Source organism: Vanellus vanellus, assembly GCF_965231255.1.
Source record: "Vanellus vanellus genome assembly, chromosome: 1".
Lineage (NCBI taxonomy): Eukaryota > Metazoa > Chordata > Aves > Charadriiformes > Charadriidae > Vanellus > Vanellus vanellus.
In genome coordinates this window covers 5,101,926-5,128,145 of record NC_138905.1, presented here as the reverse complement: position 1 = coordinate 5,128,145, position 26,220 = coordinate 5,101,926, and the positions used below count along the sequence as shown (strand labels likewise).

General features: G+C 43.2%; 1 protein-coding gene across 1 annotated transcript in view; it reads right to left on the bottom strand.

The window, feature by feature from the left end:
- Positions 1–25,581, bottom strand: part of ITIH2 (inter-alpha-trypsin inhibitor heavy chain 2) — a gene marked incomplete at its 5' end in the record, with an annotated part of 30,948 nt that extends 5,367 nt beyond the window's left edge. The window contains 16 exons of the mRNA XM_082487227.1: positions 856–990; positions 3,982–4,154; positions 4,713–4,852; positions 5,824–6,009; positions 7,139–7,320; positions 8,233–8,358; positions 9,717–9,885; positions 11,124–11,240; positions 12,523–12,651; positions 14,977–15,084; positions 16,346–16,508; positions 16,841–16,945; positions 17,664–17,836; positions 18,563–18,598; positions 23,870–23,944; positions 25,498–25,581. Coding sequence (XP_082343353.1) covers positions 856–990; positions 3,982–4,154; positions 4,713–4,852; positions 5,824–6,009; positions 7,139–7,320; positions 8,233–8,358; positions 9,717–9,885; positions 11,124–11,240; positions 12,523–12,651; positions 14,977–15,084; positions 16,346–16,508; positions 16,841–16,945; positions 17,664–17,836; positions 18,563–18,598; positions 23,870–23,944; positions 25,498–25,581 — 2,101 coding nt within the window. The remainder of the gene's footprint in view (positions 1–855; positions 991–3,981; positions 4,155–4,712; positions 4,853–5,823; positions 6,010–7,138; positions 7,321–8,232; positions 8,359–9,716; positions 9,886–11,123; positions 11,241–12,522; positions 12,652–14,976; positions 15,085–16,345; positions 16,509–16,840; positions 16,946–17,663; positions 17,837–18,562; positions 18,599–23,869; positions 23,945–25,497) is intronic.
- Positions 25,582–26,220: the final 639 nt, after the last annotated feature.

Genomic DNA, 26,220 nt, shown 5'->3' with positions numbered 1-26,220 from the left:
CCCTTGAGCTATGCTGAGAAGCGGTTTGATAGCTCTTTGTTTGACAGGTATGTAAACAAGCACATCCGCACCCAGGCACGCTCCCAGAGTTATTATAGTTATGCTGCTTTTACAGGCAACGGTTCTCACGGCTGGTTTGTTTAAGTGGGCACTAAACTGTGGCAAAGGCCCAAGAATTAACAGAATCCATCAGTCATGAGTGCGTTCAGAGATTTTTATCTGCCACAGAGCGCTCATCTGTCATTTACAACGACGGTGACTTTACATCAGCTTTGCTGCTGCAGAGCAGCTGGACGTAAGCTCGGTGAGCAGCATCAGCCTCGGGCCAGCACGCAGCGGAAGGTGGGGTTGCTGGGATCCTGTTAAGATCTAAACTAGTCTCACGCTTGTAACGTAGAGCATATTTTTACAGGTTCATCTATTCCAGGTCAAAACCATTCAGTGTTTTATAAAGGAAAGCTTAATCCTTGGTTTAGCACCTTGGGCGCCAAAAAATTTGACTGAGGTGGCTGTGACTTGGGCTGCGCATGATTATGCCCTGCTCAGACCTTCAGCAGGGGCTGTATCGGGGACCTTTCACACTGATGTCCTCTGCAGGACTGGCAGCAGTTCATTTGCTCTCTTGTGGGCTCACCCCTAAACGAAGACACAGCTTTTACAACAATTCAGAAATCTCAACAAGAAAAACGAGGACGACTGGCAGACTCCTCCATCATTACAGAGCTCAGCATCTCGTCACAGAAGCTGAAATCCCCAAAGTGCCCAATAACTTTGGTTGTATCACCTTTATTTGTTTATCGGGTGATGAGTGTTGCTGCCTGGTGTTTCTTTGCAGAGAAATACTGTAGCTTTTACCTCTGTTTATGCTCAGAGAGGACACAGGAGGACTCCTCTGCTCAGGCATGAAGCTGACTGGTACAGCTGTGACGTTGGCCCACGCTGGGATACCTTTGTTGTTATTAGGTGCATTTGGAGTTAATCCTAAAGTACCTGTTAAATGACAGTCATAATTAGGTTTTTGTTAGCGCTGGCTTATTTAATAGTCTAATATTTAAAGTAATGCAGTAGATCAGAGCCTGATGTCATCATACCAACGTAAAGTAAGCGCAACTCTCTACATCAGACAGATTTGTGTAATTAAGTGAGGACCGATATATTACAGTGTCTCCACCAGAGGGATACGACCTACCAGTGCAGTTGAGCTAACCATAAGCTGTCAGTGAAAAATGGAGCCTGACTTTTTAACTCTTATTCATGTGAATAGGCCCCACTCTAGCAAAGCCTCCAGTACACGAGCTTAAATGTTTTGCCAAATAAAAAGCTGAATTTCAAAAAATTTAACATGTGATAAAAGCTTTGATGAGTTGGGTCCTGGTTTTGGGGTGCCTGAGAAAAGGTGGGACTCCTTCTGCATTCTGTAGGATGACCCACGTGCATAAAGGTTGCAAATAAGCACAAGCATTTAAAATATGATCCTCTAACGCGTCCCCTTCTGCTAGAGGTCTCTCTGCCTTTGCCATGACAGAGGCAGGAGAAAGTAACGTGCACTCTCTCTCCCGCTTAGTTCATAAAGTAACATGATCTTAAATGAGTCACAAAACTCGGTTTGTTTTAATATTTTGGGCTGAGAACGTCAAGAGCTGAAGTAGGGCACATATTCTCATCTGCTGGCCCTGCTCTGAAGAGCAGTAGGGGGAAAAAGGCGCTGGGGGACATCAGCAGGACAGAAGATTGCACAGATAGATCTTCAAAATCTGCCAGCTTCTTCTTTCTTGAAGCCCTAATTCAGACCACAGGCTGGTTTTACTCAGGCAGCGTTATTTCTATTAGCACAGGTATATGTGAAGACAGTGCAGATAATACAGGAACTACAAACTGGAGAGAGACTCCTGAGTTTCCAGGTCGTATTAATTTCACAAACTATTATGCATGAAGAAGCTCTCCCATGCACAGTCCAGTTTTGCAATAGGTCTGTCATGATAAAAGAACAATTAGTCAACCCTTTGAAAAGCTAGTGATTTCAGTGGAAGTCTCAGTCACTGCCCACGAAGACAGACAGTGCAGCTCTGATGGGAGTTGTGTAAGGACAGACAGAAAAATCTACTTCAGGTTACCCATTTGTATGTACAAACTTTTTAGTACAGCCCACATGTTGCGCAATCCTAAGCACAGATTTACCTTGATATTATTTTTACAAGCTCTGTCCTCTGCTAAGGTTCAAGAGCCATGTCACACTGTCCCTGAAATCCCCAGATGTGTTGACCCAGATTTCAGTGCTGTTAAGTTTTGATTATTCCATCAAACACAAAGACACAAGAACCTATATTAAAATCCCTTAAATTCTCTGCATCGTGTAAATCAAGATAATTATGGTCTGAATTAGTCAGCTGGTGCATGTATAATGACTTCATTATACGCGAATGCCATACATGCTACTTCTGTGCTAAACTGTTTGGTGGTTGTTAGTTCAATCATAGAATCATAGAATCTCTTGAGTTGGGAGAAACCCATAATGATCATCGAGTCCAACTCCCTGCTCCTCACAGGATGACCTAAAACTAAACTATATGACTAAGAGTGTTGTCCACATGCTCCTTGAACTTGAGTTGTAGTGTGCAGTATGAATGAGAACTATTTAATTTCTCTTTGGGTCTTAGCAGCAGACTTTAAAATTGAAAAGAAGAACAATCGGACCAAAAAGTAACAATAGACAGATATAAACCCCCCATTTCATTGAGCTGGTATAAGGACATTTTTATAGTCATCCAGGAGCGCAAGAACTGAGCATGCAGGACATGCGCTTGGAGTTTCAACAAAGTCACAATCATTTCCAGCGTGAAATGCCAGACGGATGGTGTTGTCTGTTGCTGTAATGTAGGTTGTTTCTTGTCTTCACAACCAATTGTAAACTCTCCCATTTATTAATAGATTTTAAATCACCAAACTCAGCTGTTCAACAAGTTGATCTTTTCACGGAATCACGGAATGACAAAGTTTCAGAGTTGGAAGGGACCTCTAGAGATCATCCAGCCCAACTCCCCTGCCAAAGCAGGACTGCCCAGAGCACATTAGTCAGGACTGCATCCAGGCGGGTCTTGAAAATCTCCAGAGAAGGGGACTCCCCCCCCCTCCCTGGGCAGCCTGTGCCACTGCTCTGGCACCCTCACCGTAAAGAAGTTTTTCCGTGTATTTGAACGGAACTTCCTATGTTCTAACTTGTGCCCAATAGCACTTTCAGTGCTCCTATTGCAACGCACTGGTAGTGTTTTCCCGGCAGCAACAGTTGTGCTTTTTCAAGTCTCTGACTGGGGAGGGCGCAAAATAGCTGCTGTTAAGTTTTATCGGCAGCAAAAGGCTGTGAAGCCTTTGTGACTTTGGATCTGCCAGACACCCACAGATGTCAACAGCTGCCACTTTGAGACTGACTCTACCATACGATGTCAGAACAAGCCAACCCCATCACATTTGGCTGGGCGTAAGGTTGCTGTAACGAGGACCTTGCAACACATATTGAAGTAACAGATTTAGAGGAGAAGCCCTGAAGTTTAAATAACGAAGGACTCTTGTTAGGACAACTCAGATTCCATCTAGGCTCATGGCTGTTTGGTAGTAATCTTAGGAAGCTTCCAAAGCTTAAAAGTGGTGTTAAGATACGGTTTAGTCAATGCTACAGCTTCAGTGCAGGGAACTAGGTCTATCTACCACAGTAAGCAGATGTTCAATCTGTGACATTGTAGGCTTATTGGAAACCTTGTCATTTCAATGTTGGCACATTCAGTCCTCACTGAAGCCAACGGCTCAAAAGAGCACTTGCGTAACAGGTTGCTCTCAAACTGGCTGAAGATTTGGTCAGCTTTCACTGAAAATACAGTGCAATATAAGCAAAAACACCTGGAGTGAACAATGAACACAGCTGTTCTTCCAACACAAGAAGAACAAAACCAAAATGAGAGGCAGAGTAAGACAGACTGAGACACTGACCTGGGCAGCAGCCCCTTCTGGGGTCCTTGGGCTGGTCCGCCAGCATTATCTCATCCTTTTCGGCATTCTCTATCAACATGGCTGTGAAGGGGGTAACAATATGATGGTCAAGTGACATCTGTAGGATGGATTTGGTGATGTTCCTTTTCAAAGCTGCAGTGGGAGCTGTGTTTCTGGGTGGAAAAAAAAAACCCAGAAGGCGTGGTTAGCATCTCTACAGGGCAGCAGCCATGACAATGCCTCCACAGAGCAATCACAGAGACAAACTGGTAGGTGTTGAACGAAGGAAACGCCGAGGGCCTGTGTGAATGCACTCTCCATAAGAAGACTGTTCTTGGCTTCTGTGGGCTTTGGCCTGGGCTCAAAGAAGCCCAGTCCTTCTGGTCTCAGCAGGAGACCTCTTTCTACTTCAGGGGTGGTTCATCCTGAACTGCTCCATAGCTTTTACTCAGGCTTCGTAAAGCAAATCTCTCATTCAATTAATTCTCTCAGGCCCACAGCCAGGTCTGATTGACCTTTATTTCTCTAATTAACCGCTCCCAAACTCTATTCCCTGATATCTGTGAGTGCTAAAAATAGGACGAATGTGGCTGAAGGTATCACCTACCTTTATTTCTGTTTACCTTACCCATTTGAAACCCTGGGAACAGACTCGTGGCTGTGGTCTCAGAGAGGACCAGATTGTTCTCGAGCTTCACTTCCCTCCCATCACAGACCGTGTTTCTCCTCACCTCTCTGCCAGCATCTGGTTGACAGTCAGATAGGCCCACAGCTTCTTAGTGAATTCAGGGTCTGCATATTTGTCTTTCTTCATGAAGCCATCCAGTTCTTCAACATCTCGCAGGGTTTCCATGACAAGCTCAGCATTTGCCTATACAATCCATGAGAGAGAAAGATAAAGGAGGGTGAGCCAGGAGAATGCGGTGGCTTTGAGTTCCCCTCTTGGCATGGCTGGCATTAAGGACCCACTTTGGCTCTGCCCATGGTCATTTCTAGATCAGCAAGTCCCATCACTGTGGGCCTGACTGCCATGGGGAGGGGAGCTGCAGCAAGAGCTTTTAGCGACAGCGGATTAAAATAGGTAAAGTAGCTGTGAGCAGTAGCCAAAGAGGGTGCTACTGCGTGACAAAAGAAGAGACTCTTAACCGAGCTCTGCTGTCCTCCCCTCAGGCTTTTTCACGTGCAATTCCTACCAAGCAACAGGAACGGAATTCTACTTTCTCCCACAGACCCCTGGACTGCACTGTGTTTTGGCAGGAAAGAGTATTGAATGTGTTTGATTTTTCCAGCAAATAACAAATGGCTACTAACTCCTAAGCCCTGTAAGAGTACAGATATTTCATTTCCTCCTCAGAAAGAAGGATCTGGATGTAGTATTCCCACCCCATCCCACTCCACTTGGAAGACCAGTCCTGAAACATGGGGAAAGTCTCGTTGTACACGCCACAAGGCAGAGCATAAAAGGACAATGCTAGGACTTGACACACTGTAGACCCACCAGCTTGAACTCCCCAACAGTAGGGGGTTCAGCTACCTTAGGGGATCCCCCCGCACCTCCACAAAACATGAAGGGGAACTCTATAGTCTTAGTCTGGTTTGCAATTGAATTTTGTGTGGTACATTTATTAGCAGGAAGTTCCCAGTGGCTATTTGTGGCTGTACTTGAAGCTATTGTGAAACACTGTTGGACAACGCCCCCATGAGTTTCCCCATGCTCCCACCCAGAACCCAAGCGGACAAAACACTCTGCTGGCAGTAACCTGCAGCAAGATGATTGTGCACATGAGTGAATGGACCAGGCCAAACCCCAGGAGCAGGTATCCTAAGGAGACCCTCACTCACTGCTGTCGCTGTGACGACGCTTTCCAAGTGCTGCAGGTTTTCCGTGTCAACCTTCCCAGCCACTACTATCTCCGAGCCACCAAAGTAGTTGTGGAAGCTGCTCTGGGTGACGTCTGACACTGACTCTTGGGGGTAGTTGAACTGAATCTTCTTCAAGAGTGGGGTGGAGACCTGGTTGTAGAAATTCTGAGATGGAAGGAGACAGAGAATTGAGTCTGTTGTACCTGAATCAACCATCCCGCATGTGCCACTCTTACTGAAAGGACAGCAGCTGTCAAAACCTGCACCCATAATGGGCAAGGGGGACTTTCCTTGTCCCAGAGAATGTAGAATCGTTTACACTTAGACTTTAGTACACTTGTAAGAGGGTACAGCAAGAAGATCTGGCCCAAGCTTGTGGAAGTCAAAGGATGGTCAGAAGTCCATGGGCTTTGTTCTTCCAAGACCTAAAAAGCTTGAACACCGGTGTATATGGGCCTGAATCTGTCAGTAGGTAGGTCAGCTCTTGGCTGCTGCGTAAGACACCCAGCTGCCTCCCACCTAATTCTTGCCAAAAACTGGACCTATATCTCACTTGTATCCTCTTCTGCGCTGTAGACTGTCTACCCTTTACTGACCCTGTTGTACCTGGCTGATGTGAACTGGGATGTGCGCACCAGCTGGATTTAGCATATGGGACCAGAGAGGGAAACCAGGTCCCCATGCGGTGCTACGGATGGAGGCTGTCTCCTACCGAGGGGCCGCACTCTCAGAGCTGCTCTGTTTGGCAGAACACCATGTAGTGTGTCCTGTCACACCTGTGTTGGGAAAGAAGAAGTGCGAGAAGCCTGCGTAGGTGATGAAACCGGTGAATAGAAACAGAATAAGGGTGTAAGAATTTGTTCATCAGCGATTGCTGCTCACAGATTTGGAGCCAGAGCCTCCTAGAATTGAACTTTTTCTTACACTGGCAACGTTTGGATTATAATTGAGCATTTATATCCACGCCTTTTGTTAGTGCTGAATTGGCCTGAGGTAAAATCCAGGCCTTAATTTTAATTCAGAAAAGCTTTTTTTTTATGGTTAGGGCTGTTTTATAGAATATTAATCCTACACAGAGCAGTAAAGTCCGTGTTATAGATAGTACAAAAAATGTGACTAGGAGCACTTAAGCTGATACATGATTGTCATCTTGCAGGACTCTCCAGAAGAAATGATGCTTTTTGTGACCACCCCTATGAATTTACAGTAACTTTACTCTTGGTAGTGGAGTTACCCAGCTCCACAGCTGTGAAAAGAACCGGAGAGCTTCAGAGGCAATGGGCCAGAAACGCACCTTCATTTGGGCCGAAGTCTCCTGATTTCCAAAAATCCTCTGGGCCATGCCACGGTTGTCAGTTGCAATTCTCTGCAGAAAATCGTAATCTACATCAAACCCAATCCCAAGGCAGAAGAGAGAGAATTCGTCCTTTATGCTCTGCTTCACATTCTTCTGGATCGTTGTCAGCTTTAGCTCACCTTTGAGACACAGAAAGGGTGATATCCATCTGAGCAACAGAGGAAATCTCCATCAGGGTAAGAGCGTTCCTTTCCTTCCAGTGTCTCTAGTTCTCTCTTAATATAAGGGGAATCTTGACAACTAACTCAGATGCCCAATGTTCATTTTATAGTGCCTACAGTGACATTTGAGCTTCTCCCTTATGGTTATTATTAAATTATTATTAAATTATATTGATTATGATTATGACTAAATTATTTCCACTGAAGATGATTCCATTGAACTCTACTTTTGGTATCTGATGCATATTCTTTGTATATCCAGGGCTCCTATTAACTTCCTGGGGAGTTTGTAATTGTAACACTTCTCCCAGAATTACTGCTTCAAGCTCTCTGCAGACTGAGACGTGTCCATAAAGGTTTTACTTTGTTTCTTGTACTTAAGATGTTCTCTGCCACCATTGGGACTCACTTTCTTTTCAAACTTATTTTTAATGGCAGCCTCTTCTGGGCTGGCATCTTGCAGTAAGTACTTGCTTTTGACCTGTACGAAATCCAACCCATATTAATTTCCTTTCTGCTTTATTTTCCTGATTTTGATGTTACACTAGGGACTGCATAGATCCGTGTGTGCTAAGGTCATTGGAAGAGGAAATTTTTTTCTAAGGTTGTGGTGATTACCTCTCCTACCAGACTTGTGCATCTCTGTAATTGCAAGAAGTACACAACTTGCATAACATAATCTGCTCGTCTTTTGAAAGCTTCTGCCCAAGGCCCCATGGCACCTATAGCACTTGGCAAAAGAGCAGTGCCGGCATTGGGAGAAAGGAGAACAGAATGTTTTTTAACTTACTGTCAAAGTGTCTACATGCTGCGTGCTTTTCTCAGGCTAATCCCACTGGCCTTCCTTCTCACCTGTAGCAGGATCCTTACCTACTGTCGGGTCTCCATCAGACACCAATACGATCATGGAGACTGAGTTAGGGTCCAACATGCCTAAGTTTTGGGCTTCGTTCAGGATGAATGTGGCTCGCAGAAGAGCTTCATTGATATTTGTGCCTGTCAAAGACACAACAAAGAAAACAAATGCAATTCTTGTTGAGTCTCTTGTTGAGTCCAGGTGAATTCTGAGATTCTAGTGGAATTAATCAGCATGGACAAGACCTGAGATCAAGGCAGCAAAACCCCTCCCCTGTGATGATTACAGTACATTTGCTTGGATTCTGGTTCCCTCTTTCATCCCAGGCTCAATAATTCCCATGTGGTGTTTGTGGTGTTGGGAACTATTTGCTGTGGGGAAAAGCAGGGGGTTTACAGGCAAGTGATTGAATGAAAAGCATGAAGAAACTTTCTTTTCTTGCATCAGCCTGTTCCTTGGACAGCTTGATTGCAAAAGAAGAGGTGAGTGTTTACTGAGCCTATCTAAAGGTTTGACTTGTGGCACAGAAGTAACAGAGTAAGAAATTAGCATGAGAGGAACACGAGTGGGAATGCTGAGCACTCAGAAAATAGGTGTTTTCTTTGTCGAGAAAGAAAAAAAATAGCGGCTTCAGAGCTAGGATAGTAAAATGCTGCATTGCAATCTGGCTTTGCTGGATGGGAGCCGGTCTCTTAGCTCATCTCTCAATTCTTTTGGGGTAACAAAGTCAGGCTTATGAGACACATATCCAACAAGGTGTCCTATTCCCAGCACGCTGATGATGTCAGACAAATCTATAACTTCATGTTGATTCTACCTTACATGTTGCCAGTGACAACTTCTGGAAATGAAGGTGTCACTGCACCAGAAGGCTCTGACCTGGGGGAGAGCTTCTACACACTATCGGCATAGAAATAACTGAACAACTAAACCAGAACTGCACTTCAGAGAGCAATAGATTAAAATGACAATGAGCCCCTTGTGTACAAATAGCTCAAACACTAACAAACGAAGCATCCAAAGTGCTGTAAGGCTGAAAAAGGCAACTGTGGTTATCAGACAGGGAATGAAGGCACAAAAATGGGGAACAGTTGGCCCAGGGTGGCATTTAGTAGATCATGGTGCAGTTTACAATTTACAGCCAGTGGAGACCCTGGAGCTGGGCTGCTTACGATCTGCTTTACAAAGACATGAGAAGGCCTTGGTCTTTCAAGGATATTTGGGATCTGTGAGGCTGGAAGTAGGACCTATAGATTTAAGGCAGCTGTTCTTGGTCTATGTTCTGTCTGTCATAGCTTATTCAGCAGAAGGAAATGCCATCCCATCCGCTAATACAATAGGGTGGAATCCTTGCTTTCCTTTGGTCCCAGGGCATGCTTTTTCCATCTTGGGAATCAGAGTTTTTGTGAGAAATACTCTACCAATCTGAAGGTTGTCTGAGGTACCCATTACTGTGATATCTAACTTCCATGAGCACCTTGCAATCAAAACCTCATACCCCCGTTGGGATGGATTGTCTGGATGTACTTCTTAGCATCTTCAACCTGCGCTGGGGTGGCTGAGACTAGATTATCTCTCCAGCATCGGACATTGTGGTTGAAGTCGATAAGGGAGAACTGATCAGCAGCACGGAGCTCACTCAGTATTGCCTTCATGGCCTCGATGGTCTGAGAAGAAGAAATTTAGGAGAAGAGTTTATGCTTCCTGTTGCTGAAAGCATCTTCCTAACTTGTGACTACAAGAACACAGGTGCCTCTGATAAATAAGAACATGAACACTGGAATCCAAAATAGCATCTGCTATCCAAATCTCCGATTTTTTGCTCTTCTTGCATAAAGTTGAACTTTCTCCAAAGAAACACAGAAAAAATGCAATTAGCAAGAACAAACCCATGTGACTCAACCCATCCTTGCTTAACTCCTGCTAACACAGAGTGAGGTGAGACAGAGAAGCTGTTTGTGAGACATCGTGGTTCAGGAGCGAGGAATTGCCCGTATTGGCTCAGGGGACTTAGCTCTCTGCAATGCTGTCGTTTCAGGCTGGGTAACATCTGTTTGAAGATGTGTGATTTAAACAAGTGACAATTAGCCTGTATCCCAGTTTTGCAGTGTTGATTTCCCTAAGGAAGCAATCTGCCAAGCCTCAGTATTGTGCCCCAAAGCAAATTCAATTATACCTAGATCATCCCGGACTAATGTTTGTCTAGTCAGTTCCTAAAAACCTTAGTGACACATTAGACACAATCTCCTGAACGCCCCTCTCAGCACTACAAAGTTTTTGCTAATATCTAGTACAAATCTCTCCTGCTATAAATCCATCTGATTCCATCTTATTCTACCCTGGGTGGGCATCAATGTCAGTTGATAAGTTTGCCTTTTAGAACATTTTTTTTTGCATATTTGGAGGCTGATTATGTCTCTCCAAGTCTTTTCTTTTACAGAGTAAAACATGTTATTTTTACATTGCCCCCCTGGGTTATGTTGTCTAAACAATTCTTGCTGCTTTTCAGTGGACTGTCAACAATTTGTCCGCAACTTTTTGAAAGCAGGGAGGTAGTATTCCCACTGAGACTTTCCCAGGATTCAGTAGAGGACATTAGAGAAAGATGGGGTCAGAGCCTTTGCAAAATGTTTTGTGATCTGTCAATTAAAATTTTAATTTAACACTAAAATCAGGATTCTGATAGCATTGCCTCTTCCTTACAACACGGAAGGAGCATTACAAATAGAGAGTAAAATCATGAAAACCTCGATGCACCAAATATTCTCCAAATTCAGTGAGACTTCTGGTGGAGTAAAGAACCTAGCTGTTAATTTTGAGTGCCAGTCTGATACAGAATTGTACAGGAAAGCACATGGAAAATCTTGGCAGGAGGTTCATTTTGCAATAGAGGTCAAACACTTACTTGTTTCATTTTCAGTCCCCACATGGAGCCACTAACGTCTATAACAAACAAAATATTTTTGGGCAGAGGATCAAGATTTTCCGGAGCAAAGAAGTGAATAAAATAGCCATTAAAAATCTGCAAAATAAAATTAAAAAGTTCACAGTGAAATGAACTATAGCAAAGATGTCAGAAAACTCAAGACAATAATAGAGCAGAAAATGTTATTCTTCTTTATGGGCCAAATCTAACTTTCAGCTCTACACATCTCTGTATTTGTAGCCTTACACCATTTATACTTCATAGTCTTTTCTTTTTATCAAGGAAAGCAGACCCTGCTTTTCAGACAACTGCCATGCACTAGCACAGGGAGGAATGAAAAACGTTTTAAAAAAGACTGTTCTGTCTGTAATAATTCAACCCTATAACTCTGCTTCATATTAACATAAAAATAGTGATGTTCTGGTTGTCTCCTTGTGATATATTGGTACAACTTCCAATGACTCTGTCCTCTGATTCAACTTTAAATCACTGGAGTGCGGCTTGGTGTAAAAGACATTGGCTCGCGGACAAGACAGGAATCTGCTCCTGACTATATGTGGGGCCACGTCTTAGTCATAAATTAAATAAATCTACTCTGCCCACTTAAAATCTCTCTGTTCTTTCAATTGGATACAGAGCTCTTTCTCATGCTTATTCTCCTGAACAGTGAAGTTTAGCACAGTTTGCTTAATGACAGCAGTTCTTGTATTCACGGAATCATGGAATCACGGAATCATGGAATTTTCAGAGTTGGAAAGGACCTCTAGAGATCATCCAGCCCAACTCTCCTGCTAAAGCAGGACTGCCCAGAGCACATTAGTCAGGACTGCATCCAGGCGGGTCTTGAAAATCTCCAGAGAAGGGGACTCCACCCCCTCCCTGGGCAGCCTGTTCCAGTGCTCTGTCACCCGAACCGTAAAGAAGTGTTTCCATGTATTTGAACGGAACTTCCTGTGTTCCAACTTGTGCCCATTGCCCCTCGTCCTGTCGCTGGGAACCATTGAAAAGAGCCTGGCTCCATCCTCCTTCAACCCACCCTTTAGATACTTGTACGTCATAATAAGGTCTCCCCTCAGCCTTCTCTTCTCCAGGCTAAAGAGTCCCAGCTCTCTCAGCCTTTCCTCATAAGGGAGATGCTCCAATCCCTCAATCATCTTAGTTGCCCTTCGCTGGACTCGCTCCAGCAGCTCCCTGTCCCTCTTGAACTGGGGAGCCCAAAACTGGACACAGTATTCCAGTTGTGGCCTCACCAGTGCAGAGTAGAGGGGGAGAATGACCTCCTTCGACCTACTGGCCACACTCTTCCCTATGCAGCCCAGGATTCCATTGGCCTTTTTGGCAACACCGACCTCTTGTCTAGTTAAACAGCAATACTTACTTCCAATTCTCCACCTGTGGTTTCTCTGTTCACATCATATTGCACCACAAAATTTCCATCTACTGCTGTGGATGAGCACGTGGGGCATTTTCGTTGTTGAGCCATCGTTGGCTTGAAAGAAATGTGAGCCTTGAAATGAGAAGTGAGCATCAGTCAATCAGATGTTGTGTGAAAGGCCGATCATTGAAACAAAAAGAGTTCATCTATTCATGAAATATTTCACTGAACACTTTTCTCCTTTCTTTATTTGTACTCTTAGTTTAAAAGTGGAAAATGGACTTTGTCACTTCAAAAGAAAAACAGCACTAAAGATTGCCTGGATATGCTGATTCAGTAGTAGCAACTGTGGCACAAATAAGATAGAACAGAACAGACTAGACTGGACTAGGCTAGATTATTTCAGTTCGAAGGGGCCTACAACAGTCATCTAGTCCAACTGCCTGACCAATTCAGGGCTGACCAAAAAGTTAAAGCATGTTGTTAAAGGTATTGCTCAAGTGCCTTTTAAACACTGACAGGCATGACCACCTCTCTAGGAAGCCTGTTCCAGCATTTGACCACCCTCTCAGTAAAGAAATGCTTCCTAACATTGTCACTGGATCCCAGGGAGATCTCCATATCCCGTCCTCGGGAAGCTGCAGAGAACAATGAGGTCACCCCTTAGCCTCCATTTCTCCAAACTAGACAAGCCCAAAGTCCTTAGCTGCTCCTCATAGGACATTCCTTCCAGTCCTTTCACCAGCTTTGTTGTCCTCCTCTGGACACATTCAAGGACCTTCACATCCTTCTTAAATTGTGGGACCCAGAACTGCACACAGTATTCAAGGTGAGGTTGTACCGATGCTGAATACAGAGGGAAAATCCCATCTTCTGACCGGCTGGTTATGCTGTGTTCGATGCACTCTAGGATGTGGTTTGCCCTCACTGTTGGCTTATACTGACCCTGCTGCCAACCAGCACCCCTGGGTCCCTTTCTCTAGGGATGCTCTCCTGCCATTCCTCTCCCAATTTATACTTGTGCCCAATGTTACTTCATCCTGGGCGCAGAATCTGGCATTTGGTCTTGTTCAATTTCATCCCATTAATGATAGTCCAATGCTCTAATCTATCTAGATCCCTCTGCAAGGCCTCTTGTCCCTCAAGAGAGTCAACAGCACCTCCCAGTTTGGTATCGTCAGCAAACTTGCTAATGGTGCATTCAACTCCCGCATCCAGCTCATTGATAAATATATTGGGGTGAATCCTATCAGGCCTGATCTACAGCACCAAGTATTTCAATTAGAGCTGTGCAAACCATTTCTAGTAATATGTTGGTTTATTTAACATTTTCCTAGTTGAAACTGCCCATAATTTTATGAACTTTTAAAAATAGCTTTCTAATTGGTTTTTTCCTGAACAAATGAGAGCTTGTAATTTGTCTGTAAATTGAATACTAAGAAACATTTTCATTAGTCACATGATTGGTTATGGCATTATTTCTCTGCTTTGAATGCATAACTTGAAATTTCCTGAGAAGATAAGACATAATATATATAGCCACACACTACATCTGAAATAATTTGCTAAACTAGGAATGTGGGTGAATAAGACATAAAGTTGAGTCTGGATATCAAGAAACAATACTGCCTAATATATAATTGTAGTAGCATAGACAGAATTTGGGGCCTGATTCACACATCCTGCCCCTTCCAACCTAAACCATTCTATGATTCTATGATGATTCTAAATGTCTGTGTAAGAATAAGAAGAGTTGTACACTCCCAGAGTCACTGCTTGAAGTTTCTTGATAAAACCTTCTCTACTCTTGGAGGGTTTACTTATACACAAGAGCTATGCTACAGAAAGGCAGGGTAAGAATGTTAAGGAAAAGACCTGTCCTAAAATAAGTCCCTATGCAGACGTTCTCAGTTGAAACTGAGACTGTGGGGTTATTTCAGAATGGTTATTCCGCTTGATGTTCATCACCTGCCTTTGTCACATCCAGCAATCCCAGTGCATTGCTCTTTCAGAACTACAAATCGTAGAATCATAGAATGGTTTAGATTGGAAAGGACCTTAAAGATCAGTGAGTTCCAACCCCTCTGCCATGGGCAGGGACACCTCCCACCAGACCAGGTTACTCAAATCCCCATCCAGTCTGGCCTTGAACACCTCCAGGGATGGGGCACCCACAGGTTCTCTGGGCAACCTGTGCCCGTGTCTCACCACCCTCAGAGTGAAAAAACAAAAATGTTTACACAAAGATGGACAGACTACATGCTATTTCTATACTGCTTTCACTGTAACATTTGACCATCTTTTACATACGTTTAGGTATCAATAATGAAGAAACTATAATTAATTTTTTGCCATATTTTTGCATGCTTCCAGCAGGTCTGAAAAAAATGCCATGACTGCGTAGAAACAAGTGTGAAAACTGAAGTTTTCATGCTATTTCCAGTCTGTGAATGTTACCTTTTTCTCTCCCTTAGAGATGGTGGTGATTCCATCAAAATGATCTCCGAGTGAATTAGGAACGTGGACATAGCGAAGTCCTTGTGGCTCAATAATGCGGACATCCACCTAAAGGCGGGAAGTGAGGACATTAGTATGAAACAGTGCCAATGTTGTACCAGGATCTCATGAACCCTCCAAAGGCAAACTTCAGCTGGTGGTTGGGATGCTCTTGAGAGTGCTCCTGTAGGGCTAGTCTCGTTCATGGTGGGGTTCTGTGCAATGCTGAAAACAGACCATAATGGAAAGACAAAAAAATGTGGCCAAAGAAAAGAGTTTGGTCAAAATGTTCAATCTTTCTCTCTCTCCCACCTCATGGAGCAAGTGGTGAGATAGAAGTCGAAGGTGATACCATTTTTAATGCTGAAAGCACCAATGAAGCATGAAGTGACTGCCTCGGTGTTGCTTTGGGTTAGGAGGCCAGAAGCATGATGAGTTCTCACACTTGATGCTAAGTTCTCTTCCTCTCTACTCATGGTATTGACAGGATAGACAGTATTTTCCCTTTTGGTGAGATGGCCAAGGGGATTTGGAAAATAAAAGTTTTATCCTGTCAGCCTGAGATAAGGGCTTTTTCTGGTTGTATTTCTGAATAGTTAGGAAGACTACTAGGAGATAGGACATGGTGTCCTTTACAGTAAGATTAACTTCAGGCCTTTGGAGATCTTGAAGCAGATCACAGCCTGCACCAAGGAAATGTGAGCAGAAAGCTTTCATATACAGCTTGTGCTGAAGCCATGGAAAGCTGAAGAAGACATTTATGATACAGGAACAGGAAAATGGCCAGATGGAAATGTCCAGCTAGCCCTATATCCTATGTCTGTTGATGGGTGACAGAGGATACCTATGGATGAGTGTAAAGAAGAGGGTGAAAATAAGACAAATCATCTCCTGGCAGCCAGTTGTGGGGGGACTGTCATTCAGAGAACATCTGCTCTCACAGGACACTATTTCATGAAGTTGGGATTATTGTGAAAAGCACTGTTCCAAATAAATAGTGAATATTGTTTATTTTCCTTCAGTCGAGGCAAGTTTACACAAGTGTATATATAGGCCAAAGCTTGTTTGCCCAAGTGGTTCTGACGTGAGTCAGTCACAATTCAGGAGGTGCCCAACTGTGTTAGTACAAGAGGAGGCAGGACATGTTTGCTTCTCGGTCATGTAGCTACATAGCTCCTGGTTTGAAGTGTCTCATGCTGGTCTACGCAGTGACCTTGAGGCTATTTGTACTGAGCCCGTATAAAAGGAAGGAGCTCACAGGCACCTTGGCTGCTTTCTCAGTGAGGATTCACTTGTGGGATGCTGCCTACACACATCAGCTCTACTTTACCTCCATGTACTTTGCCAAGCGTCCCGGCTTCACAGAGACGACGTGCTCATAGGAGCTCAGTTTCCTTCGAATCATTTCATGGTAGTGAAGTTCAAACTGGATCCTCATCCCCGGGGGCACGTTCACTTCCGTTTTGAAGTTTTCCATATCCAAAGCATTGCTCCTGAAAAGTCAGCCGTGGGGTTATTTTGAGAAAATACAGAAGAAAGACAGCTTCTTTGCATTTTGGTTTAGAGTTATGCATTTGCTGGGTCTGATTCTAACTGTGGCCAACGCCCGGGAACTTCAGTTGTCTGTCAGTGCAATATGTTTTATCAAGCTGAAAGCAAAAACACAACTTAAGTCCTTGACAATTAAATATCAGAGTTGCTGTAAATAAGCAACCCATTTTCCTTCCCAGGGTTCCCCCCCGTATCTATCTCCTCCTGGGGTGGGTCACCTCAGTTCTCATATGAATAAGTTCAGTGCAACATCCATATGCCAAAGTCTTTATACCTCACTATTCCAGCAGCTTTGCCTTTGGCTTTTGCTTGAGAGTACATTTTTCTGGCTTCAGATTTTTCCCGAATTTTGCTGGTAAATGTTATACCATTGACATCCCTAGGAGAGAGAAGCACAGTCAGTTTGCAAAAGAAACAACTTTACAATCGACGACTCTTTCTTCACTTTAGAAAAACATCAGTGAAATCTAAACTGGTGGGAAATGAAATAGGTTCTTGTTTAACCCCAAAGTAATGAACTCCAGTTTGCAGTAGCTCTGTATCTTTTTCCCTACTTGCTTTTTGATTTCAAGTAGTCATCACTGCTGTACTCTGAGGAGGATCTGCTGTCCCCCGCCTCCTTCACACTTTCCCCATCCTTTGGGCAGGGCAGTTACTCACGTCATGGCTGTTTTGGAACACGGATCAGGACATGTCTCCTGACCAAGCAAGCTGGCTGCTGCCTCTCTGAACGGATACTGAACCAGGCTACTTTCCTTCTGTTCAGTGAGGCCTCTAATTTGGGTCTCTCTCCCTCCTTTGATCTGGTGCCAACTTGCCCAAGACAGGTAGGAGCTTAGTCTATTTGAGACTTCTGTCCTTTTGTCGGATTTTGTTGATGTTGGCCAATGGCCCAATAATTACTGGAGAGGAAGACATGGACAGACAGACTGTATGATGACATGAGCCTTTTTGCTTTGAGAAAGCCTGCTAAAATCACACTGAAGCTGGAAAATAATAAGAGGTGTTTTGCTTTTACGAACGCTTCCCTCCCACCACCTTCTGCCACCACACTGGACTCTGCCAGAGCAAAAGGCTGATACCTGCCCACTACTTACATAGTAAAGTTGTCAATAAAAGCTCCTTTGGGAACTTGTACATCAAACACTATGTGCTGGGACCTTTTCGCGTTGTTGACCATTTTGGCTTGGATCATTGTGTTGGCCAACCGTGATGTTATAGTGGATTGAACTTTGTAGCTGTAAAGGCCTATCTTGTCATCGTCTTCTACCTGTAATTGACAAGATTACTCTATAAATTTGGGACATACCTAGAAAATGTGCCCTAGAGGGCAATATCAAGCCATTTTATTGTCTCAGTGCCTTTTTTTCAACTGCTGTTCATTACAATACAGCAGGCAGACGGGGCATGAAATCAAGTTCAAGACACCTCCGTATTCCACCTGGCAATTGTGGCAGGATACTCATGTGAATATACTTCATTATAACATTTCAGCTGAAAGGGGGAATTTATTAAGCTGCAATGTTTTGCTTGCTTTTGACCGTGCAAGCAGTCCTTGGAATGACTCTGTTGCTGCAATCCAGCACAGAAGGGTACACAGTCATCCTCAACATTGTACACTGAGGAGGAGAGAGCTTACATTTTCAATAAAGGTCCTAAATAAAAGAGACCTGGAGCACTGGTTACTGACCTAATCCTGTAAAAGGTTAAACCACAGCAGTGGGAGAACAGTATTAAACAGGTATATCAAGATATTGCCTTTGTCTAACCACTTTTGTTGCTTATTTCTTCATATTTACCATACCCTTCTCCCTCCAAGAGTAGTTGTATGAACAGTATTGTGCAAACAGTGCTCTGTTTAAAGAAAATAGGTTAATATCCAACCAGCAGTAAAAACAAGGAACTGAACAAACAAAAGGATTGATTTCCAAAAAATGGTTAACTAGAAAATCACTTTGTCCAGTATTATTTTCCACAGAGGAAGAAAAAAACTCACCAGGTCTCCAACATACCCCCAGTCGGATGTGCTGCGCTGGAAAAGAAAAACATGGAGAACGTATTTCAGCAAAGCTAAGAACATAGACTGTGGCTGTTTCAAGACAGGTATCAGACAGTGGGAACATCTAAAAGCTGCTTTCCAAGGTGATCAGAGTAGGTTTGAGATCTCAGACCTGGTGTGCATATTCTTTTTGTCTTATGTTATGTGTTTATACAAGGGATGTTGGAGCACATGATATCCCAGCTGTGGCTTAGAGGCTAAACAAAAAAAACAGGAGGACAGCTTGCTTCCACTGTCTTTATTTTTTATAGAAAACATTATCTTCTAGAACAAAAACATTATTCCTGAAAGCAAAACGTGCTGGCAAAAGTCATGCTCAGAAACCCTTGCTTTTAACCCAAAAATTCTGTTGTGTTTTTTTTTTTTTTTTTTTTTTTTTCCCTAGGAAAAGTGGAAAAACCTAAAAATTGAAACCTTTTCATCTCATTTTGTTTTTATTTACATTATAGAATATATGTTTGTATTATTGTTTTATATGCAATATGTATGTATACAAAAAACTTCTGCATAATTGATATTACATTTATATACTTATGTATATATGTAAAGTTAGTTATATATGCACTGCTTAGAAGAACTGAAACTGTTCATTAATGGTAGTTTTTTTTTCCCTGCCGTATGAATATTTCCATTTGGAAATTTCTACGAAGAGGTGGTGACATCTTGTGGCCGTTTGAATCATTCTGTTTAATTCCGTAGAATTTAAACTCGTGCGAGTAACCCTGGGATGGGATTTGGCTCATCTAGTTCTAGGGGGAGATGCAATTGTTTAACGCAGCTACCTACTTTGGTGTTACCATCACGACCAGGCAAACTCAGCTCTTTACAGTCAATGGAACGATCCCTTTAATCTGAAAATAGATACTCCCCTTTGGTTGAATGAGTCCTGCCCTAAACCACGCTGACTGTGCTAATTAAAGGAGTGGGTACCCAGTGCCGCTGGCGGTGCCCAAGGGTACCACCCTGGCCTTCAGCTGGGGCTCCAGGAGGTCATGAGGCTCCAGGAGGTCTTGCATGATATCTGACAGCCAGGCAACCGAACTGAGCCCTTCAACTCCACTGACAATGATGGAGAACTTAGGGAGACTAATTCAGATACCGAGGGCTGAATTATAAAAATGAACCAAAACACATCAATCTCCTCGCAGGTTTTAGTAGCACTTGAATCCAAGTGCTACTTGGATTCACCCAAAATCACAGAAGATGCTTACAATAACTGTTTTAGTCACATGGTGCATGGTCTTGCTATACAGTTCCTAAGTTAATTTGAAGCTAATTAACATACTAGGAAACAACTAGGAAAATCTTGGGCTTCTCAAGAGATGATACATGTCATAGCAAGATCATTTTAATGAGATGATTTTAAGGATCCTTTAAAGACAGATAAAGAGACTGCAGGGTTTCTGCCTGCCTGAGAAAAAATGCAGGTTGTTATTTCCTAGTTATACAAGTTCCACCTGAAACATTCAGACTAGGATTTCAGGATCTGGAAGTTTACAGCTCTCTACAGACCCTCTGCAAAGCCTGATGGACTGACCTTTGCTCGATCCATCCTGACACCTCACAAACATCACTGTACAGTGAACTGGACGCTTCACATCTGATAAAGAACCAGACCGTGAAGAATGACCGTTGTCCCCCCACATATCCTTAGGGTAGGAAACATCACCAGCGTGGATACAAATTAAGACTAATCCAACCTTAACTGAAACAAACAATTTTGAAAAGATGAAGACCAAGACCTTAGCACAGAGGGGATTTATTTTATTGTGGTACTTTTCTGTGGGGACTGAGGCAAAAGAAGGGTTAAGTGTGGTAGAACTAATAGGGAGGAATAAGCAGCTGCAGCACTGTTTTGGCAGATGATGAAGTTGTGTGAAGCTACTCCCTAGATAAGGAGATGCTGCTCACAGGGAAGAGAGATTCCCTTTTCAGTGGGAACGTGATCTTCCAGAGTAAGCGACGGTGTAAACAAGTAAAGTAGAAAATTACTGGCCTTGGTAGAAAAGTATATAAAAAGCACGCTTGCTTAATAAAGCTGATTTCGATCCTGCGTATTGGAGTCCGTGCCACTTCATCTCCAGCACTTTTCTGGTTCTCAGAAGAGCTTAGGGTTCCTGATTCACTTTACAAACGGTGCTTAAAGCGTTCAAGATGCCCGGGTTCCCTCGCTGTTTGTTTTTGTGGGGGTGGAGGAGAAGGGGGAAGCACTGACGGAGACGTGAGCTCATCACTTGCATGTGTAATGTCTCCCACTGCTATTGTTAGAGATCAGCCATGGGGTGGGCCAACCATCCCTCTACAATCTCAAAAGTTGCAGAGGGCAGCCACTCCAACAGGTCAGGAGGACAGAGCTGTGGATAACTGTACTTCAGCTTTGAGCACTGGTGTGGTTACTGAGAACATGACTTCTGTGGCACGAGACTTGTGCAGTTTCTGGCATGAGCATTCAAGGCCATTAAACCACATCCAGATCTGCTGATGACTACACTGCATAGAAACAATATCTTGTGCAATATCTAGCATGTGGCTAATTGCTGATGAGGGTGGAGACAAGTGCCTCAGGATCTGGTCGTGATAGATGCTGCACCCTATCTTCAGGTACTGAGACCCGTCTTCTCCTGACATCTGTGGAGTCTGTGGATATTTAGCCCTCCAGAATGATCTTTGTTCAAATCACTGGGCATGAATATTGCAACAACTATGCAGTCTACCATCAAGAAAATACCGGGTGCTTCAAGCTAGCTATTATCCAGGGCTGCTGACCCTGATTCCTCCTGTCCTGTCTGTGGAAGAAGCAGCCATGGTCTCTAAGGGAGGAATGCATTGCAAGAGGGAACGCACTACAAGAGATTGCAGGTTTTTAGGTCAGCTATGGGTTGCCCAGCTTACCATTGCTTTCAAGTTGCAGTCCACAGACTACTTCTGAGGTGTGACTTAATATAAAAAGGAAAGCAGATTCAGAGATGTTATACTGCATTTGAAGGAAATTACTTTTCTACTGGGGCATTAAAATTCCTAGGGAAAATCATAAGACTGTACATTGAGGAACAGGTTGAAAAGCAGATGCCCTGCATGAGAAACTAGAAAGAGGATGAGATCTACCTGGCATGTCCTCCCAGATCTTTGAGGTGCTGTTTCCTCATAGATGCACTTGTTTCCATGTGAGCCATTTCCTAAGCAGTTCTTAACACACTGCAATTTCATTGCAGCCTCTTCAAACTCCTCCTGGGGTTCATGACCCTTACTGTGAGGTGCAATAAGAGCAGTTTCAAACCTAGGTCTTTGCAGAGTTTGTCTTCACAGTGCTGAAGATGAATCCTGATCTTTCTGGTAGCACTTATACTCTGAGAGTTGGGGGGCTCTCCAGCCAGCTGATTCCACCCTCTCTCCTTCCATATTTCCTCCCTGTGCTGGTTCTCATGGAGAGGAAATCAGACAGGCAGACCCACAAGGAAATAGGTGTGATCTCACCTGTCTCTGACAGCCAGAGATCAGGACCAAGACTGAGAGACACACTACAGAACATCCCGCCTCACAGTCTAGACACAAGCTCTGTAGTCGATCTCTGAAACACAGATAACGGCAGTGCACCATCACATGGAGGTTCACAAGGTAACCTGCATTCCAGCCCATGGGACGCTCTGTTTCTATGGTCATGAGGACCCTTCACATACCTGAGACACAGTATTTTTGGAGTTACTCAGGAGCAAATATTTTTCCCCAGAATACCTGATCTGGACATAGAAAACATTTGTTTCTATTTAGAGCTAACCAGTAGGGTTTGCAGAGGAGTTCTGTTGTCTTGTTGCCAACGGGCTAGAGAGCTCACTGTAGAAAAACATAGCGCTAAAACAATAATTTGGAAGACAGTCTTCCTCTAGTGATTAGCAGCAAGTAACCATATGCCTGCTGTTGGCCAAGAGCTACTGTCTCAAGGTGTTTTTTCGTAATCCAGTTTAATCTCATTTATTATTTTTTTATTATCATTCAACTAACATAAGGGTAGCTCATCCTATAGCTGAGATCTTAGTTCTACTGGTTTGCAAAGGCTCATTCGATAGCTAAAGGGTGGGAAATAATATATGGGAATATAAGGAATAACTGGTATAATAAAACCACTAGTAGAATTGCAAATTACTGCATGTATGTGTCTGTATACCTATGTATCCAAAAAGCTGGGGAACAGAGACAGAATAATAATTATGGCACTCATAGAGACATGGTGGAAAGAAATGATGCCCTAAAGAAGTGCAGCTAGAGAAGATTTCTGCTTAGATCATGATTAAATTATTTAAATACTGGTCTAGTAAATGTGAGTTGGCTTGATTCATATTTGTGCTAAAATCTTCCATTTTTTCTGGCGTTGTAATGGGGGCTTTAGGTGAGGTGTCAAAAAGTTACGTTTACACCTTGTGCGAGCCTCCTTTCAAAAAGTCTTAGGATAAAGAAGAATCATGTTTGCCTGTGCTTAACTTCAAAGGTGCTGGGAAATCCAACTTTACTCACGAGGTTCTTTTGTTTTCACTATGCTGAACAAGCTCAAGAAAACACCAGAGCTTTGCTGGAGGACAAGGTCCACTCTGATCATCATTTCTTTCAGTGTAATAAAAGTTAATACCTTCAAACCACTGATTTCATGATTATTATCCTTAATTACTACTGCCTGAAACACAAGAAAACTCCTGCAATGCTGTTTTAAATGTTTTTGTTCTAGAAGGTGACAGAATACAATAATCTGCAACCCATCAGCATGCTGACGCATCAGCAAATTTTCTTCCCTGGTCTCCGACTCCACCAGCTCATTACCCATGTGACACTGTGCTGCACTCTTTTGACCTGAGTTAAACAGGAATGAATGGACGACCTGCAGGACTGAAATGTTTCAGCCTACATTGCCAGTGCCTGAAGTCCTTTTCCATTTCCTCACGGAAAAGCTCCACCAGCATCAATGGGATTTTTCCCACACATGAAGTTAGACAGACAAATATCTCCATTGTTTAGTATCTGCATCATGGTCCTTAGGAGCTCAGATACAGAACAAAGCCTCGTTGTGCTAGGCATTGTATAAAGGATAGTAGCAGTTCTTATCTCAGCAAGAGATATGGAGGTCTCAATGCATACAAGGACCTGCCGGTCCCACCTGATTGCACACTCACAACCATTGACATGGGCCAGGCTGCCTGGAGAGATCTCCCAGGCATTCTTGCTTCCCTTTTTTTGAAGCATTTCTGCATACTGTACCTGGTACCTGCCATTTCTCGTCTTGGAGCTTGAAGGAAATCCATCGATTTCTAGGTCAATCAGGTTTTCCACTTCCTAGAGGAGAAAGAGAGGAGAAAGAAAGAGGTGTTGCTGCTGCCTTACTGTTTATCACTTGACTTATTATTAATTAGCACTCTAATTGAGTTCCAAAGGGAATTTAGCTCCCCTTGGTGCCAATGGGGAGCAAAGGTGCAAACCATTTGACACCAAAATGCTGCATCTTCACACATTGTTTCCACCTGTGGCCAACTAGCTCTGTATACTCTTATAAGACCATGACCTTTACTATCATTTTACAGCCTTTCCTTCTGAAACAAGGAGCCATATGTAACACACTGAAATGCCCATCAAGAGCAAGAGGCAGATTATCATCAGGATGGGTCCAACCATGGCAGTTACAGCATTTCAGATACTGATCTCACTTAAACCAGCAAGTTCAGAGAATGTCTGCTCAAACCAGTAGAAATCGTCTCTGGTTTTATACTAATAAACCTGAGAACTAAATTTGTCCCATTGACAGCAAAGGTACATCAAGTTTTTTCCAAGTGCAAAGCTGCTCTGATTAAATTAAATACCACAGAAATACTCTAAAGTTTGTTAGAAATTTGATCTATGGCAAGAAAGAAGTTTAGGTTCACGAGTTACTCTCCAATTTGTATGATAGCATACACACACAGATTTGCACAAAATTGTTTAAGCACATTGATTTTTAAACTGATACAGCATCTATAGTTAGAAAGGACCACAGGTCTGGAATATTTTTCCTGGGAATTACAAACTCATGATAAAAATCTCACTGTGTCATGAAAAGTGCTGTAAGAAGATAGAAAAAGAGGATATCCCTGCTCACTAATTCTTTTTGTTAAATTTGCAAAAGAAAAGAAAACTTCACACCATCCCTGCCGATTTCACACAAATATTGCAATATGGTAATGTGGAAATGGGTGTAGACACCCAAATTTAAGTTCACCTGAGTCCAGGGGTTTAAATTTGGACTCAGCTTCAGAGTGAAAGCTATAAATACACTGCTTTTCATCATTTTATTATCCTAAGCAATTACAAGCTCTTCTATAAATTATCTCATCCCTCTGCTGATGAATGTACGGTCAATAGGATCTTAACTCCATATCTGAATTCCTGTTAACAAAAACCTGAGTCCATGTGAAGCTTTGCTGAAGTTCATAGTGGCTCACACAGGGGACCCCATCCACAAAGATATCTAGGTGCTCTGTTTCTGCTTATTCCAGGGAAACAGGATATGAAATATGTGGAAGGTCTGAGCATAGAAGCCCCCTTGAATGCTTAAAGGTTAAAAGCACTAGAAAAGGCAAAGTTGAGGTAAAAATATGAATCCTGCTTGAAAAGAAACTTGGAGTTATGCCCCTACTATCCCAACTTTAATAATATTAAAAAGGCAACGCTACAAATGACAGGTGAAAACCAACTGTCAGAACAATCCCATTTACGGCTGAAGTAGAAGAGAATTCATGAGATACAAGCAGAGATGTGAAGCAATGACCCAATTCTGCTCCCACTGAAGCCAGCTGCAGCTTCGATGTTGACTTCAGCAAGGAAGGGAAACCTAGGCCCTGCCTGGAAATACTCACAGCTGGGATTTCGTCGATAACAAGGTCAAAGCTTCCTACTCCAGAGATGAGGAACAAAGCCAGGAAGCAGAGCAGATGCTTCATTTTCTTCCTGCTTGTCTCCTGAGAACAGCCCGCATAGGTACTAGACACAAGATCTTTCCTTCTCTGAGACAAGTTCAAGGAAAGAGCTCAGGGTTATGCAGTATTTTGAACAAAGTTTTGAAACGCTGACTTTGTTTAGGCCATAGGTAAATATTTGCCTTGCAACGTAAGTCTGAGCTGTGGTGCCTGAGCAAGGGTTATCCAAATAGTGTCTTCACTCGTCTCTCCCCTTGATAACAGCTCAGGCTTGGATAGGCTCACTTCTTGCTTTTGTAGCTTCCCATGATGTTTGACTAATTTCCTGCTAGGCGCAGACCTTGGAGTATCCAAAACTTCAAAAGATCAAAGCACGAACTCACTCCTAGCTTGTTTGTTTATAGTAAATGAGGTGAAGACTGGTTCTCAGAGGGATGGAGGCAGCAACAAGGGCCCTTCCACCCCGCCATCTCACAGGGATTGGCAGAGACCTTTGGGCTGGATCCTGACCCACACAAATACCCTTTTTCCACTCTGGCTGGGAAAGGATCATAGCTGGTGGTGAGATAGTTCTAGTTTTTTCAAAGTTATTCATGTCAAAACATCTGATGATATTTTCAGATGCATGTTGTATGGCTCCTGGCTGCTTTTGAGACTGTTTTG